Source organism: Prionailurus viverrinus, chromosome C2, assembly GCF_022837055.1.
Source record: "Prionailurus viverrinus isolate Anna chromosome C2, UM_Priviv_1.0, whole genome shotgun sequence".
NCBI lineage: Eukaryota > Metazoa > Chordata > Mammalia > Carnivora > Felidae > Prionailurus > Prionailurus viverrinus.
In genome coordinates, this window is record NC_062569.1 from 37943960 (window position 1) to 37963387 (window position 19428).

General features: G+C 39.5%; 1 protein-coding gene across 1 annotated transcript in view; it reads right to left on the bottom strand.

The window, feature by feature from the left end:
* Window positions 1-4986: 4986 nt before the first annotated feature.
* The window catches only part of PCOLCE2 (procollagen C-endopeptidase enhancer 2), a 62638-nt gene continuing 48196 nt past the window's right edge, over window positions 4987-19428 (bottom strand). The window contains exons 6-9 of the mRNA XM_047873957.1: window positions 14176-14330; window positions 10072-10155; window positions 7825-7992; window positions 4987-5561 (exon numbers count right to left, since the gene is read on the bottom strand). Of these exons, the coding sequence (XP_047729913.1) occupies window positions 5431-5561; window positions 7825-7992; window positions 10072-10155; window positions 14176-14330 (538 nt within the window). The 3' untranslated portion in view covers window positions 4987-5430. The remainder of the gene's footprint in view (window positions 5562-7824; window positions 7993-10071; window positions 10156-14175; window positions 14331-19428) is intronic.

Sequence of the window (19428 nt, forward strand, 5' to 3'; positions counted from 1 at the left end):
ACCTGCAGCTTTAGGTCTTCCTGAGCATGTAACTCTTAAAAGGAGGCATGTCCTCTGAGGTGTCTGGAAGTTATGCCTATGGAGTTCATACAAGAGATACTGGTTTCTGAGGAGATATGAACTTTAAGTTGGAGTGTCTGCACCCGCCTTACATGAGTCAAGTCTCCTGGCATCTGAGACATTATCTAGGAAGGCCAAAGAAAAGAGCTCATGTGATCTGGTTGTGTGAACTGCTGCCAGAATGCTGCACAGGCTCCTAAAGTAGAAAGTCTGACCCTGTCCTGTTAAGCTCTGATCCTTGTGCTATAGCTTTTTGGGGATCCTGCTGAACCCCAGGGAGAAAGGCCTGTGGTTCTCTTAGGAGTCTGAATGTTTAGTTGCACCTAAATCTCTCTAGTTGGCATAGCAGATCTATTAGCGCAGTGAAGTGTGAACATTGATTCCCTAATGGTAAATCGAGCACGTGTTTCTGGGGATAAACCCAACTTGATTGTGTTCTATTTTGTTTGTTGGATTTTGTCTGATAATTATTTTCTTTTTGCACCTATGTTCGTAAGTAAAATCAGACTGGATCCTCTGTTTGCTCAAGTTTTGGTATTAAGATTATACCAATTTCATAAAAAGAATTGCTATCTGTGACTTCTTTATTTATATTCTGGAATAGTATATGTGAGATTGGCAGTATTTGTCCCTTGGATGTTTGGTCCACTTTCTAAGTAAAACTATCTGGACCTGGGGTTTTATTTGAATAAAGAGTTATAGTTACGATTTGGATTTCTTTAATGGTTATAGGACAATTTTGGCATTCTGTTTCTACTTGAGTGAGTTAAGTAACCTCCCCCCTTTAGAAGTTTGTCCACTTCATCTAAGTTTTCAAATATATTTACATGAAGTGGTTCATAAGACCCTTTTGTTACCTTTTAAGATTCTATAACATCAGCAGAAATTTTTATTCCTAAATTGTTTTCTTGTTCTTTTTACTTCTTTTCTTGCTTAATCTTGTAAGAATTTTGTCAATTACTAGTCATTTTGGAGAATCCATTTTTGGCTGTTAATTTTATGTATTTATGATTACCGTTTTACTCAATTTCTGTTCTTATTTCCTTCTACCTTTTAAAAGTTTAGTGTGTTCTTGTTTTACTAACGTCCTAATGTGTGTCATTCACAAATTATTTTTCACCCTTTTATAATGTCATTTAATTTTATAAATTTTAAAGTGTTACTTGAAGTGTACTGTGAAGTGTTCCTCTACACATTTTTAAATTTAATGTTTCTAGGGACACCCCGGTGGCTCCGTTGGTTGAGCATCAACTTTGGCTCAGGTCATGATCTGGTGGTTTGTGGGTTCAAGCCCCAAGTCAGGCTCTGTGCTGTCAGCACAGAAGCCTGTTTCAGATCTTCTGTCCCTCTCTGCCCTTTCCTCACTTGTGCTCTCTCTCTCTCAAAAATAAACATTTTAAAAATAATTTAGTGTTTCTACTATTCAGTTTTTAATACTTAATACTTTCCATTATAATTTCCTTTTTATTATAAGTTATTTAAAAGCACATTTCTCAATTTCCAATATCAGGTTTTTTTTCTTGTTTTCCTATTGTTTACTTTTGTTATTAATTTCTCACTATTCATTATTTTTGGAGAAGGATGTCCATATGATACTTATGCTTTGATATTTGTTGAGATTTGTTATTTTTTTTTAGTGTTTATTTTTGAAAGAAAAACAGAACGTGAGTGGGGGGAGGGGTGGAGAGAAAGGAAGACACAGAATCCAAAACAGGCTCCAGGCTCTGACTGAACCACCAAGGCGCCCCAGTACATTTGTATTTCTGTCATCAAATTTTGTGATATTTTCCCTGATTTCATTTTAATGTCTTGCCTTCTTTTTGTTCTCTGCTAGTTTAAAAATTTCAAACTATGTAGTCTCTTATAGTTGCCATAGATATATTTTTTTAATATTTAAAATATTTAATATTAACAGAGCATGACCAGGGGAGGGGCAGAGAGAGAGGGAGGCACAGAATCTGAATCAGGCTCCAGGCTCTGAGCTGTCAGCACAGAGCCGAACGTGGGGCTGGAACTCAGGTACCTCGAGATCATGACCTGAGCGGAAGTCAGATGCTTAACTGCCACCCAGGCGCCCCTCCCTAGATGTTTCAATATAAAGGCTTAAGTTCTCAAAGTTCTAAAAGTAGTATTTTTATCCTTCTCTCTCTCAATATAAGGGCCTTAGAATACTTAGGGCAAGCTCTCTCACTGCCACACACTTCTTTAAATGTTTGTTTTCTACTTGAAGATTTTTTTTGCAAATTTGTTGGCATGTATATAAATATGTCCATGAATTCAAGCAATAGGAGTTTCTGGCAATATTACTTAATTTGCATTAGAACTACTAATCTGAGCCTGGCTGGCTCAGTCATTTAAGTGTCTGATTCTTGATTTCAGCTCACGTCATGATCTCAGTTTGTGAGACTGAGCCCCTAGTTGGTCTCCTCACTGATAGCATGGAGCCTGCTTGGGATTCTCTGTCTCCCTGTCTCTCTGCCTCTCTCTTTCTCTCTCTTATGTGCACTCTCTCTCTCTCTCAAAAGAAATAAAAATTACAAAAAAAAAATTACTGGGGCGCCTGGGTGGCTCAGTTGATTAAGTATCCAACTCTTGGTTTCAGCTCAAGTCATGATCTTGCAGCTTTGTGAGTTCGAGCCCTGCACTGACAGTGCAGAGCCTGCTTGGGATTCTCTCTCCCCTTCTCTCTGCCCCTCCCCCCACTCTGCTGTCTGTCTCTCTCAAAAATAAATAAACTTAAAAAAAAGGACTAATCTGTAGCTGTTCTATTATAAGGCTTTTCTTTAAAGATTTCTATTATTAGTTTATTTCATTTCAGCAGTCTGGAAGGTATAATGGGAGCCCAGTAGCACTTTCCTACAGAAAGAAAAAAAGAAGATAAATGTCTTCAACTAAGGTTAACCTTTGAGTAAGGTAAGTAATGTAACAGAATTTAAGATTTGGGAACTTTGCAAGATTCATATATTTTTGTTATGGGAATTGAATTGAATTCAAAGGATGAAAATTAAGCTAGCAAGACCCCCTGAAACACAGCAGAGGATCTGGAAATGTTTTATGATGTATTAGTATGATCACCAATTTGTTCATCATGTGTATTTGATTCCCCAAGTACAATTAGCTAAAAACAAAAACAAAATGTAGTCAATTATACTTTAAGAAGAAATAAAATTTTTAAAAGAAAGAACCCCTAAGAGAGAAATAATTCCCAGAAGTCATCTATCTAGTCTAACTCCTTCAACTCATAACTGAAGAAACTCCACTTTAGTCAAAATAAGTGATTTATTGAACAAGAAAGAAATTAAGAAATGGTTTTTGGACCAAAAAGAGCATTGTCACTATTCAGCTTATCTGTTTTGAATAATTTAATTAGAAGACAAACCAGTGCCATACATTATTAACCACTATTTCCCTAAACAGTTGAAAGTCTTGTTTCAGAGATGTCAATGATTTAAATAGTTCAGATTACTTTTCCCAGTTTTTACCTCACTGTGACTCAAGCACCCACTTGGAAACCAATGGAAGTCTTCCCGCAGGTTAACGCAAGAGGCTGATAGCTGCACACATGTTGCCTTGTTGCCTATAATGCACCAATTAGAAGAGATGAAGGAGAAAAAAGACTAAAATGTTTTTTTTTTTTAAAGTAATCTCTACACCCAATGTGGGGCTCAAGCTCATGTCCCTGAAATCAAGAGTGGCATGTTCTAGTGACTGAGCCAACCAGGTGCCTCAAAATACTAAAATCTTTAGTAATCACTTTCACGTCTCATAACATGCATTCTTGAAAGGAAGTCACTTGCCTTGAGAAGGTTAGAGTCAATTAGACTTCTATAGTTACATCCTGGCTGGGCATAGCCATGAAGTCCTGATGATTGGGAGGGCCTTTCTAAAAGATGGCACTGGCCAGTGAAGTTAACCACTGACTCCTGTAGTTCATCCACTTTCTCAGCTGGTGAATTCTCTGGTACTGATGCGCAGCCCAGTGGGAGAGGTTAAGGAATGATTCCTGATCCCACAAGCAGCCCACATTGACTGCTTGCTTATGCTTGCCCAGCTACCAAAACAGAAGATTCTTCCTATTGAAATTCTTTTTTTTTTTTTTTTTTTTTTTGCCTTTTGAATGTCTGGTCACCTGTAGGGTTGGGAATTATTGTTTTTACCCAAAAGAATATTTTCCTTATTTCTAAAACTTTGTACCATGAGAGACCTTGTGATCCAAGTCTTGTTTCATCCCTGATGTTCGTTCTACCTTCTTCAGACAGCGATGGTTTGTCCCCTCTTTCGCAGCTCCTGGCCAGCAACCTCCTACGGGTTGGTTGGCAGAGCTGTTGCAGATACAGCTGCATTTCAAACATCTGGGTGCAAACGAGGGGAGTCCTTTCAAGGCTCTTTCACTACTGAATGAAAACAGATTTTTTAAAAAGCAATAGCAGAAAGCATCCGAGTTGATATACCCTGATCCAGTTGCCTGGGGATGAACAGGACAGGGGCACTGGGCTCACTTCTAATTTCAAGTCCTATCAAACAACCAAAGACTAGGAAACCAAAGACCAAATGCTGCAAAGTCAGAATAAGAGGGTGTTCCTCTGGGGTAGAGAGGGCCTCTTCTAGAGCAGTGAGGGCACTGGGTTGGAGTCAGGACTCCTCAGCTTGGTTGCCAGCTCTTTCTCTTGGAAGATGTGTGCTCTAGACAAGTCACCAAATATACCCGAGCTTCAATTTTCTGTTACAAAATGAAGGAGTTGCACTGGATTCCTGAGGGACACCATTCTAACACTGTCTGGTTCTATAGAGAATTATGGTCTACTTACATTATCCATCTTGTCCCTGAAGTTCTTAGAATGCTCTTTCAGCAAAGTGTGAATTGATACCAAACTGATTATGTAAAAAGTACAGAATATTCTATGAAAACAACTTTAATGGCTGTGATATAATCATTTAAAATATTTTATTAAGCATTGATTTAAAAAATGCAAGAGAAGAATATAACACCTCAGAGCAAATGCTTGAAGGTAAAACAAATATCACTATAAATATTGCACTTATAAAATCTCTTTTTTACATCTTCACACAACTCATTTCTAAAATATCCTTTTACAGAGATGTATAAATAAACTCCCAAACTGTCAACGCTCAATACATTCAGTTTCCTATCACCGCGCTAAGTCTGCAGGTTTTCAATCGTGTATCTGCTCCTCTCTGTGCAGGCAAAGAACTTCCATCAGTGATATCGGAGGTCTCAGACCTACATCATGTGAAGAATAAATCTTTCTGAATGCTCAATGTTTAATATAAGATTTTTGTTCTACTGAGAAAAATACAGATCTTTCAAAGGCAGTGACAGAATGCAGCTTAAACTGACACAGTTCACTGTTAACATTGCTTATTTTTCAAGGCATCCAGGAGCTTCTGATTCTTGGTCTTGAACATCATGATAAAGCTGTTTGGCATGATTTTGCCTCGCCCATCTTCACCCACTTGGCCCATAATAATGTAGTTTAGACCTAAAAAAAAAATATATATATATATATATATATAATTTTTTTCTCTGTGTACTGTTTCGATACAACTTAGACTATAACTTACCTCTAGATAAAATGATCTGGAAATGGTATAATTAATTATACATTTGTTCTATCTAGGATAAAATCAGGTATAAGCCTCTCAGAAAAAAAAATCTAAACTCCAGTAAGGAACGTGTTCCAGCTCTGCCAACACTAGAAAGATGGAAGGGAATGATGAGGCCCAGCCATGTCCTGCTCTGCAGGGCTGTGGGTCTGAGGTATTTACTGAATACGCGCTGTGTTCATGTGAAAGGCTGTCCTTCCTCAAGGGGCCTCGGTGCTCCCTGACACGCCATCCTCAGATGGCCTGTCATTATCCCATAATGACTCTAGATTTCCCAAGCATTTGGCAACTAATGATCCACGGTCTTATGTTCCTGTTGTCGACTTGAGCTTTTTTCAATATCTCAAGTATTTGTACTATGTAAGTTTCCTGCGGGCATGGTTGCATCATATATTTCTTTGCATTCTTATAGTTCCTTACAACAAATAGGTACTAAGAAGTACTTCTATCCATTATACGGTTTTTTGTATTACAGTGTATCTGGCTAAGTTAGGCCTAGACTGGGCCCTAAGCTGAGGTATGTTGGATTCAACTCTAAAGATTTATACTGCCTGAGAAAAAAATGTCATAAAGGCAGAGTGTATTACCACCTCCTTTATTCTCCCTCTTCGCCTGTATGTCTTAAGAGAAATACGTGTGTCCTTTTTCTCTTGCATAATCTTCCTTTGTGGGCTAACATTGTCCTCATAGTGGTCTTGAGCCTGTGAAGGCTTGGAGGGCTGGGCAGGTGGATGCCACCTCAAGGCCAGACTGTTAGCATCATTATGAGACCTTACGGTAAGTGTCTACATGTACATTATCTGATGTTCCTGCAGTTCTGGGAAGGAGTGTTAATCTTTTACAGAGCCTTTGCTATTCCCTCTGAAGGATCCATGTGAAGCCGTGAGCCTCCAGACTTTTCTGAACAACCTGAATTGTTAAAGTGGATATTCTCTCTTCATTTCTATTGTGTGTGTGTATGGGGGGGAAGGGATTGGTTTGGTTTAGTTGTGGGGGAAGTTTGTAACAAGATTGAGGGAACACATCAGCTAAGACTGGAGACAGAAATCTTGGTATACCACACAGTGGATACCAGACATGATTACCATTCCAAAGAGAGAGAAATATCTATATGTGCTGTTGATGGAAAGATGTCTATAGATCATGTGGTGGGGGGGAGGGGGAGTGGTAGTCGAACAGGTATAGCATGACTTCATTTGTCTAAGTGTATACTTGCATGCTTTCTATAGACAGAAACTTTCTAGAGGGAACTTTTCATGGTACCTCTGGGAAAAGGGAAAGGGCTTCACTTTTTATTTTATATCCTTCTCTATTTACCTAAACTTTAAAAAAAAAACCATAGAACATTCATTACTTTTATAAGTTAAAGAACTTGTTAAAAAAAATCATTTGCTCCTTGCCTCTGGCTCTGGACTTTTTCCATTAAAAAAAAATTTTTTTTATGTTTATTTATTTTGAGAGAGAGAGAGAGAGAGAGACTGAGCATGAGCGGGGAGGGGCAGAGGGAGACACACAATCTTAAGCAGTTTCCAGGCTCTGAGCTGTCAGCCCAGAGCCCGATGCAGGACATGAGCCAAAGTCAGATGCTCAATCAACTGAGCCACCCAGGCGCCCCAGACTTTTTTCATTTCTTAACTTTCCTTTTTCCATAATTTCTCTTAAACTCATTTCCATGTGTGGATTTAATGAACCTATATCTGCAAATATTCCCAAATCTTTAATTCTAGCCCATATATACCTCTCTCTTCTGAACTTCAGCTCTGAATATCTTGTTCCTTGATGGATATTTTCCTCTAAACATAGTATTGGCACCTTAAGTGCAATAATTGAAAATCTCTTTCCCCTGAACCGCTCCTTCTGTGTCTGTTCCCTATTGATCCAACCTCAAATGCTTCTTGGACTCATTCATCATTTCCACTATCTCATCTTCTGTCACATGTTACAAGAACTGGGCTTAGAGCCCAATTCTGCCGGACTCCAAAGGCCTTCCTTCTACACCAGAAGTGGACAACACATTAGCCTTGATTTTACTTCCCCAGTCATGGCAGGGGAAGATCCACGACTTGCTCAGACTCTCTCTCTTGTTTCCTTCTCTGTCCCTGAGCTTCCCTAAAGAAAGACTAATATTTTCCTCCCTACCTCTTCTGAGGAGAGGGCACTGCTTGCAGACCACGATGACCTTGGCACTCATGTTCTTGCCAGCCTGCTGAATTGCCAGATTTCCCTCTTTATAGATGTTGATGATCGAGACTGTGGCATGCAAACTTCCACCTCGGGTGACAGTTGTGATAACAGTGCCAGCCAGTACTGCAGAAGGAAACATTTAGATATATTATGACAGTGAAAGCAAAAATGTAAGCAGAACTGAAAATAATTTTACGTTCTTCTAAGCTTCAGATAGGAAACATTCTAATGTTCAAGAGAAAGCCCTAATAGAGCTATCGAATGTGATTCTGCACATGTGTCACCAAAATTTAGGTTGAAGAAAAGAGGCCATGGAGCTGGAATGTTAGCCGGGTTGTTAGGTGTTGATGCCTAGGAGAGAAACCTAATTACCTGCTGCATTGCACTCTGCTGCTGAGAGGGGCTCTCTGCAGTGTTTTATCCAACATGGGGATCGTTTACCAAATAAGGCATAGGCTTATGAACCTTTACCTATGAATACTCAATTAAGACCCTGAATCTTTAGAGGTAATACCGTACTAAGCAGTTGCATGCTAGGGGTTTGAGCTACAAAGATCTGGGTCTTTGTGTCTGTGTGGTTGAGTGCCTACCTTTCTGTGTCTTTCCCCTCACCCCTCTCTTCAACTGTCCTCTCTCCTTGAACTTTGGTTCATCCCATGGGTCCCCATCTCTAATTATCAGTATCTGTTTCTGGGTCTTTCATATTCTTTCTTATCCACCTTCTTTATTTCATTTAACAAATCAAAGTATACAGCTGAGGCATAACAAAACATTTTCTTGCTTATAAACAAAAACAAAAACACCTAACAAAATTCAGTTGCTTTTCATTATGTAACTCACTCTTTATTCCACGGTGATATAAGAGGAAAGAGTCTCACTCTGGAGGCACAGAAGGAAAGATGCTGTTTCTCAAAGGCATGCTTTTGGCATTTTGTGGGTGACAATTCCATGTGGTGTAGGACTTGGCACTGAGAGACTGTTTTATTAGCCCTGTCCCTCCCCAGAAAAACCAGTAGCACCCCCCCCCCCCCAGTTATTGTGCCAAAACTGCTCCTTGGGGAGTGTTAGCAATGCAGGCTGAGAACCAATGGGCCACTGGTGTTAGTAGTTGGTCATTTTGCCACAGAAGAGAGTCACAATGGAATAAGTCAAAGTTTGGACTTGGCTGACATGTTCTCATGAAAGCTGCTGCTCATGTAGTGTGCAAAGTTCAGAATTCTTATTATGCCTTACTTTGATTCCTGGCGATAATTGTTAAATCTATAGCCAAGTGAAATCTGGTGGCTCCAAAGGATATAGAGGGGGAGATTTCCTTAAGCACCTCCCACAGAAGACTAACCTGGATGTGACAGCAATTTGTTTTCATTTTCATGCCTGTTATTTGAATTGCAGCATGCAAACTCCAGTAAGATCTAGGGCCCTAGATTCTTCAGTGCCTCACACCCTCAATTAGAATAGTTTGTCTGGACCGTAGACAGTTATCACTTAAAAGGCACAGAAAAAGCAAGCCTCTTTTGGGAGACTCTCTGTTGTGGGTGTAACCTATTTAGGCTTTAGCAACTTCCTTTTCCTGATAAGACTTTTCTTAAATGTTCCTTTAAAAAATAACCAACATAATTAAATTTGGTATCTCTTGCTCTTAAGTGGTTTTTACAATTGGAAAAAGCTCTGAGAAATTCTAAGTCATTAGATAGTATCTCCTCAGTTCCAATTTGTAAGCATTTCCAAATTTCAGATTTCCAAGTTTCAATTTAGTACACTGGAAGGACACTACAGAGGAAATACGTGAATTTCTTCTGAGAAAGGCCAGCCTGGATATGTTTCTAATTTACGTAAGTGGAATTACAGATGTGTGAAAAAATATTCCATGAAAAATATGTGAGGAAAAAAAGTATACAGGGTTTTTCAGGAATACTGAGCCAGCCGGAATACACAGAGTAGCAGTATCCTATTCCAAGAGTCAAATTATTAAGTTTATGTGAAAAAAAGCATATTTTCTGTATACATATTTTTCTCAGTTGTGAAATCTAACACTTTGAACAACACTAGCCAACTATACCTTAGTGAACAGGAAAACATTTTCGTGGGTGAATGAAGAGTGTAACTAACCCTTTACTATCACATTCAGGGCAATTCCTTTGAGACTAAGCATGCAGTCTCAAGTTTCTGATTAAAGAGAAAAGGCCCGATTTTATTTCTTACCAAAGTTACTGGAACAATAATTGCTCTCCAGAGTCCCCGTCCGTCTACACTTTTGTTGACACAGGGCCACGGTGGGTTTTAAACCTTAATTCAAAGGAGAAAGACATTAAGATTCAGGAAAATGAATTCAATTGCAATTGGTGTTTAGACCTGAATCTACTTAAAATTCCTATTTATTTCCCTGAGCCATCAATCCATCATTGCAATGGAGTAATTACATTCAAAAGAAATTCTTTATGGTACTAACTACTGTTCTCATTTCCTCAGGGTAACTCAATACTCTCTGCTGAATTTGAAACCAGAGATCAAAGATAACCCACATTTTGCCCTCTTTTCTTCTTTCTTTATACATAACACTAACCAAAAATAGATATAGCTTCCTTGCACCCTGCTTAGAAAAACCCAGTGCAAAAAATATGAACTCAGAAAATGTAGGTTAATTCTTCACTTTACAAAAGGAATCCAATGGTGCTCCCCCTGAGGATGGAGGGAGTTTTCTCGGTGCCTTTAACATAGGCACCTGCCCAAATGTGGGTAGTACAAGGTTTTAGAAACTGTGTAAAGTGTATTATACCTGTAATGAGCTGCAACCCATCACTATACATCTATTTTGAGTCTGTCATTGCCTATAAGCATTTAAGAACTGGGAAGTAGACTAATTTAAAAATAAAAGTAGATACACAGAGTAGTTCTCCAGCAAAGGTGATTCCTCCCCTTGGGTGATGTTTTGCAATGTCTAGAAATATTTTTTGTCACAACTAGGGGCTGCTACTGGCATTTAGTGGGAGATACAAGGGATGCTGTTAAATATCCTACAATAAACAGGGCAGCCCCCAACAGCAAATAATTATCTGGCCCAAAATGTAAATATTGCCAAGGTGGAGAAACTGTGGGTTACCAAAATGAAAATATTTAAATTTTTTTTTTTTAATGTTTGTTTATTTTTGAGACAGAGAGAGACGGAGCATGAACGGGGGAGGGGCAGAGAGAGAGGGAGACACAGAATCGAAAGCAGGCTCCAGGCTCTGAGCCATCAGCCCAGAGCCCGATGTGGGGCTCGAACTCACGGACTGTGAGATCGTGACCTGAGCTGAAGTCGGATGCTTACCCGACTGAGCCACCCAGGCGCCCCCAAAATGAAAATATTTAATTCCCATTATTATCAATAAAAATGTTTCCAAAATATTTGCTAATTATTCACTTATATGTGGCAATATGCTAGGAAGAACTAAACAAAACAGCTGTAACAGAAGTGTACTTGTTGGGCAAGAATTTGCAGCTATAACACTGCCCTTCTAATATGTTTTTGTGAACTCTTCTCTGAATTTATTATTGATTTACTCTTACTTTGTACCCATACTTAACTCCAAAAAGGATCTCAAGTGGATCACAGTATTAAAATATGTACAATTTAATGTTAAAATACATAGAATAGCATGTGTGTGTATGTGTATACTTTTTTTTTAAGGCAAAGAGTTCAGAAAACATTTAGAGGGAACACTGCTCCAGAAGTTGGGAACCTAAGTTTACCTCATTACTGGAGTCAAAAAGTAGTGGTGCTAGTGTTTCTCCCTCTCTGATGAAAGAACATCCTTTCAGTGGACACTGGAAACCAGCTCTTCTAAATCCCAGAATGTCAATCTGGAAGCTGGGTGGCAGTCCCACCCTGCTCCTTCTCCTCCTTCAGTAGATCCCTGCTCTCCTGCCTTTAAGTCATCACTAGAGCACCCTGACCCTTGTCACGTCCCTGTCTTCTCTCTCCCTGCACTCCTGGCATGGCATCTGGTCCTCAGCCTTCCTCTTCAAGTGCACCTGCGACCATCTCGGTGGGTGTTCCCTCCTCCCAGTGCCACGGCTCCATCCTTCCCAGACTTTCCCTCGGCTCTGTCTCCATCACCTAGTCCCAGGTTCACACATTCTCCCATTAGTCTTTCATCACCAAGCTTTCAAGTTCACACATCCTAACATCCAGTGTAGATGTCTCTTGTTCCAGCTCCTATCTTTTCAGTCTCTTTTGCCAGTATATCCTTCTTTTTAAAAAGTTGAGGTTTCTAGAGACTGAATTCCAGCAGCCCTTGTCCTTTCACTTCTAACCTCTCCCTAGGTGATCTCATTTTGGATCACAGTGTCAACCACATGTATGTTGATGATTCTCAAATTTAAATCTCTTGCTGAAATCTCTTCTAGAGGCCATAGATCGAATTGGACATGATTACTCCACTTGAGTGTCTCACAGACACATCAGACCCAACACGCCACAGCTTAACTTATGATTCTACCCCTAAACCCCTTTCTCTGCTTCAGTGAAAGGTCACACCTTCCCCCGGATTGTGCAAACCAGAGACATGAGAGGCATGATTCACAGCTCCCTGATCTGTCTAGTACCAATAATCACCAATTAAAGACCTGTCAATATCTTCCAACGCTCCTCACACAACAGAATTTCTGGACTCTCTGTGTATTTCTGTCACAGCACAGTTCACCTGGACAACCACGAGAACCTGATTGTCTTGACCCTACTATCCATTCACCTCACAACTGTCCAGAGCTATCTTCATAAAGGGGGAATCTGATCCTGAACTTTGTTTAAATCCATCAACAGTTGCCCCCACACTTAGGATAAAATACCAAAATACTTAGAAGCATAAGGAGAGAGGTGGTAGGGCCTAAAGATGGAACTAGAAAGAGAAGCTAGGCACAAAGAGTTCATGAAGGGTCTTATATATGTCATGAAGGAGTCTAGCTCCTGGGCTGCCCAATATGGTAGCCACTTGCCACATGAGGCTTCTTAAAAATAATTAAATTAAAATTTAATTCCTCAGTATCACTAGCCACATATCAAGGGTTCAATAGTGGCTACCGTATTGGATAGCACAGGTGTAGACAATGAATTCAGGTGGGAGATATGGTCTGCTTTGTGTGTGTGGTGGGAGGCATGCAGTGGGGAGGTAAGATAGAGGAACCCAAAGATGACTTGAGTGTGGCTACCGATGCTGTGGACCCTGCTTGGGAAAACAGGCGGAAAAGCAGATTTGATGCACAAAATAGTGTAATAAAAACAAGTTGAGTTTGATAGGTTTTAATTTAAATGCTTAGCAGTCAACAAAACCCTAGGAGATCATTACAAATCCATGTTGGCAATTTCAGAGGTTTAGGACTGGAGATAAAATCTAGGGAGCCACTAGCAGCACGGTGCTGCCAGATAATTCAATGGAAAGAATAAGGACACCAGGTTCCACTGAGATGAGCTGAAGAAATGAGAAATACTGCTGTAATATAGCAGTACATGTCTAGGCCACAAGGTGGCATACTTGGGGAGCACTCAGAAAAATCAGCTCTTCTACAAGTGCCTATACTCAGGTCAGCCCTACCAGGGGTGCAAGCAGAGAATGGCGGGCTATAAAAGCTGGGTTCATTTCAAACTATTTTGTATCTTAACTGCAGATCCTTCATTCCCACTTTTTTCTTTCTCTCAGATTTAGATTTTGAGATCTGAGGCCTGAAAGCTCAGTGAGTGGAGACTTAGTATAGGGATACACTCTTGTCTCTCCATTTCTTAGGTTATGCTCCAGACCAGTTTCCCAACTGGCTTCTATAATACCAATTTACCCCAGTTTGGGAAAAAAAAAGAAGTATTTTGTATAACACATTTTAGAGTGAAGCGAGAAAAACAACAACATATGCATACACAATAAAACCCAAACCAAAAAACTGGCAGATGTGAAAACAGGCAGGTATCAAGGCCCTAGAACTTTAATTTTAAATACTACAATTCTATGTAATAAAAAAAAAAAGCCGTAACTTTAGAGGTACCAGAAAAGAAAAACTGGGTTTATAATGATCTGTGCCTATAATAGGGTTCCTAGTAATTTTTAAGTGGTCATAATTTTCTTACATCACTCTTAAAAATTATTAGCTTATAAACATTTTTACACCTTACACTTTTTCATTAATGGAGTTATATTATTCTCTTAGATAAGTTTTCATTTTATTTAACTTAGTTTAGTTTCAAGTATCTTTGTTTTAATTTTTTTTTTCTACTTCAAAAGAATTTTTCTTATACTCCTGAGGTGTGTGCACAAACATCAAAACAGAAAAACTTACCCGTAGTTACAGGGAATGTGGTGGTAACAGGTGGTACTATAGTTGTAGGCAATTTTTTCGGCCTGAATTTGTAGTGACCAATAAATCCATCTGCAGTTAAACTTAAGTCTGATAAAAACTGAATGAGAAGTTCATTTCTCTCAGATACAATTGGCCTAAAAGAAGAAAAACATTAAAAAATTTTTTTAAGTGGCACCTCTCTGAATTGTAGAATCCTAGCTTTCCATTTGACAATAGATCACTATATGTTTAAAAGTTAAGATACTTCAAAAGGTGAAAGTCTCAATGTGCTCAGAATTAATGCTAAATAGCTAACATTTACGAGTGTTCAGATCGGCACTGTTATTCACTTTCTAACAGAATAAGCCAGTGAAGTTCAGAGAGTTCAAGTGATTTACCCAAGGCCCTACAGCTAGCATGTAGGGGAGTCAGAATTTGAACGTAGGACCAGGTGACCAAAGAGACTGTGCTAGACATTGAGACCAGTGTAAACACTGAAACTGTGGCTGGTTCTTCACAAGCACCTTAGAGTCTGGCCTGACTTGGGAACCACACAGCTTCTTTTAATTAAGACTCTGGATTTGAGCTGGCCTGGGGAACTAGGGATGCTGGCCATTAGACAGTCAGATGGAGAAATGTCATAAATGAATTCCCATGCACTGTGAAGACACAGCCAGAGGGATCATTTTGGTGGGCTGGTCACCAGGGGATAAGAAAGCCATGTAGGGTTTAACGTGACTTCCATTTCATTTTTAATGAGAGCTCTTAGGCAGGCCTGAAATGGAAATGTTTCTGTTTTATAATCTCAGTAGCAGAATGCTGTGAAGTTGAAAGAGAAAGTGATTGCTTTGGTGGTTATGAATGACATCATTAAAGAACTCTTAATTTGAAAGCTATTTTAGGGACTTGCTGGTTAGCTGGTGCTAAAGATTTAGTGGCGATAATAACTGAGGCTCAAAAGCACTCCTAAGTCTTAGGGAATAACTATCATATAAAATAGTTTCATTTAAGCCTTCTCTATTATTATTTAAGCAATGGTTAAAAAAGGCTGTTTGGCTAATTCTATTTCAAGACTATTTAATTCAGAAGTGGGAAAAACTAAACAAGTTATTTAATTGAGTTAATTAGTGGTTTGACTAAACTCTTTTTTGAGGCATCTTCTCAGCCAAGCCACTTTGAAAATGTTTTTTTTTTTTTACATTTATTTATTTTTGAGAGACAGAGAGAGACAGAGTATGAGCAGGGGAGGGGCAGAGAGAGAGGGAGACACAGAATCTGAAGCAGGCTCCAGGCTCTGAGCTGTCAGCACAGAGCCCAATGTGGGGCTCTAACCCACGAACCATGGCATCATGACCTGAGCCGAAGTCAGACGTGCAACCGACTGAGCCACCCAGGCGCCGCAGCCAAACCACTTTGTAGGCATCATGGACAGCTAATAATGGGGCAACTTAATTTTTTTTCCCACCTGTCAGCTACTTTGAGTGGGGATGGTTGGGGGTGAGGAGGTAGATCTGTACTTGACCAAACCAGTTAGAAAAACTGCAGGATCTTTTCTGTCCTGAAGGCTATTAATTACCTTCTGAGCCAAGGGATGGGATGAAGCCAAGACTGAGCTTCGTGACCTACATTTAGCATTCTGGTCACAAGAGTGACCGAGATCATTTAAATAATGCTTCTGAGAATCAAGCCTTTATCAGAAACATTCTGTCTTGCTTTTGAAAACATATTCCATTCAATAAATATAAACAATATGCATGAAACACAATTCCCAGCCACAATTACAAAAAAAAATATGTTAAACTTGCTTACATGATAAAATTACAAAAAGCACTTATTATATGCAGCAAAGGAAACCTTAAGACCTCATCAGGTCAGCCTTCTGGGCATGATATTATAATTATAGTGATCATCTAATGTCTTTTCTATGAACTAATCTTGGGAGCATCAAATTGGAAATTAAATTTTCTCAAGGAAGAGTATTGTAGTAACAGACATTTTTGTTATGCTGCTACTGAGCTCTAGCATGAATGTGACAGAATCACAGTGCCATAAATGTTCTGAGGGCTATGTGTGCATCCACAAATTAATGTAACAAACCACTAGAAAGGCAAGAGGAACTCTTCCTTGGATTCATTCCATACTGGCAGATCCTGGGAAGGGATGGAAGATGCTCTTTGGTCTTACAAAGCTGGCTGTGTTCACTGTCTCTGCTTTGTCATCCCACAGTCATCGTCGTCTTCAACCACTACAGCTAGTCAACCGCCATGTCCTGCCAATCTTGCCTAAATATTTCTTGATCCACATCCTCCTCTCCATCTCTACCATCCTTCCTCATCTCCTCATCCTTCCCCACCTCCTTGACTTTACCTGGCTCTCCTGCCACAGCCTTCTAACCAGACTCTCTGCTCATGTCAAGGATGGGGATTCTAAGGCACTGGTCCAGCCATTTCATGACTAAATGTATTTGAAAGGCTCCCCTGTCTGTAAGATGTGGAACCCAGTGCTCCTGCCTCTCTAGGCTCCAACTCAAGGTTTGGGCTCCAGAATAGCATATGCCTCCCCTGTGTTATCTCTATTGATGGAGTGTCTTCTACTTGGAATGAGTCTGTCCTCCCTTCTGCTTATGACCAATGCCAACTCTTCCTTCAAGACTAAGCTTCAAGAGGCACAATCTCCTTCAAAAAGCTTCTCCTGACCCCACCACTTGTGCTGATTGGACCAAAGGACTCCTTGTGAGAAACGTACCTGGCATATTCCTTTGCCATTTTAACTATCTGCCTCGTTTCATCCCTCCTACCAATTATCTTTGTTTTTTATTTATTGTTGTATTCCAGCTGCCTAACACAGTGCCCACCACATGGCTGAGGCTTAATGAGTGTTTCTGAACTGAATTCAATGGTGTTGATACTGCACTGAACCCGACACAGGGATGATGAAGTGATCTCACCAACCACAGCACTCCTCCTTCTCTTCAGACTTTTAACGGGAAAAGTCCCCCAAATAGGTTTTCTCATTTTCTGCACTGCCCCATCCCAGAAGTACTCTATGAAAAAAATATTCCTCTGGTAAAAGTGTTAGTTGGAGGACTGGCTGTCGAGCTACTCCAGACAAACTCTCAGAAGCAAGGAGCCCCCACTTTGTGGCCCCCTCCCCACCTGCATGGAGGCTATCACTATGCTGGATTCTATGTTTCTCCTTTTCTTTACCGACAGATTTACCAATAAATATGCATCACTAAGCATGCTTTTAAACTTCATATAAATTGGGGTTCCTGGGTGGCTCAGTTGGTTGAGCGTCCGACTTCGGCTCAGGTCATGATCTCACAGCTCGTGAGTTCGAGCCCCGCGTTGGGCTCTGTGCTGACAGCTTGGAGCCTTGGAGCCTGCTTCGGATTCTGTGCCTCCCTCTCTCTCTGCCCCAACCCACTTGCATTCTGTCTCTCTCTCAAAAATAAACATTGAAAAAAATTTATAAACTTCATACAAATGAAAGGGTATGGTGTGCATTTTTCTGTTATTTTTTTTTCACACTCAGCATTATAACTGTGAGATGCATCCACTGTTTTCACTGCTGCATAGTGTGAACTATTCTCTTGTTGATAAATATTAGGCTATTTCCTCTGCCCCCCCCATTACAAACAATATTGCTAAGAATACTCTTGTGTATGTCTTGCGGTACACATGGGCAAAATTAACGTTAGTGGGCACCCCAGGAGGGTAGTGTACATGTTCTCTGCTAAGTCACAGGATACATGCCCATCTTCAACTTTACTAGATAATGCCAAGCTGATTTCCAAAGTTGTTGTACCAATTTACACTCTTTATAAAGATTTATTCACTGTGCAGCTTTCCTCCTTTGAGAATGTCTCTTGCCCATTTTTTTTTCTATTGAGTTGTCTTTCCTTAAGTAATTTTTAGAATTTCTTGATATATTCTGGTCCTAGGGGTCTTTGTCAAATATGTTACAAATACCTGTTTCTGTTTTGTGCCTTCTCTTTTCCCTCTTTAAGGTGTATTTTAACGAGCAGAAATTCTCATTTAAGGTTCCAATGCATCTGTAGTTGTGGTTCTGTGTGTATGTGTGTGTCATTCATTTTTCCCATATGAAAACAAATTGTTCCTGCTTCATTTTTCAATGAGGCCATTTTTTACCAGCTGACCTGTGGCTCTCTGCAATGTGCCCCATGTGCAGACATGTGTGGATGTGTCTGGCCTCTCTTTGGCGTTTTCATAAGTCCATTTGTCAATCTCTGTTAAAACCATATTGTCTTAAATACAACAGCTTTCTGATATGGCTCCATCACGTAAGGCAAATCCCCCTGCCAAGTTCTCCTTCAGAACTGTCTTAGTTTTGCCCCCATCCCCAACTCCCTTGCAATTCCATGAACATTTCAGAATCAGGCTATCAGGTTTAATGAAAAACCAATTTTGTTATTTTTAAATGACATTGATTTTTCCTATTCACGAGAACGGTATACAGCTCTATTTACTGAGGTTTTTTAAAATACCTTTTAGTAAGGTTTTATAATTTTCTCTTTTCAGGGCTTTCACACAATTATTAGATTTATTCTTGAGTATTTTGTATTTCTGTTGCTATTAAAATAATATTAATAAACTTTTATTCAAGTTATTTAAGAAAATATATTCTTGAATAAATTGTTTCCAACAAATAAAAATATAAATCTAAAAATCATACTTTAATCTGGTAATTAAATTATATTAATAGCTTTTCTAAGTTCAAACCAATCTTGAATTCCTGGTCAAACAGCATTTTCTATACATTGTTAGATATGACTTGCTAATAGTTTTTGCATGTTTATTTATTTTGAGAGAGAGAGAGAGCAAGTATGCGCACATGTGGGGAGGGGCAGAGAGGGAGAGAGAATCCCAAGCAGGTTCTACACTGTCAGCTCAGAGCCTGACAAGGGGCTTGATCCCACAAACTGTGACATCATGACCTGAGCTGAAATCAAGAGTTGGGACACTTAACCGACTGAGCCACCCAAGCACTGTTGGGCTTTTCAACATTTTTGCCCTCTGATGATTTCTTTTTTTTTTTTTTTTTTTTTTTACCAACTGAGCAATGCTTAAAAAAATTTTTTTTAACTTAGGAACACTGTTTGGTATTTGTTGTGGTAGGATTTTAAAGGCTATCTTATTTTTCATATCGCTAGGAAATGAAATTTGAAATTTTTTTTTTAAATACTTGGATATAAAGACAAGGAGAGACATGGTAGAAAAAGCTACAGCAGGA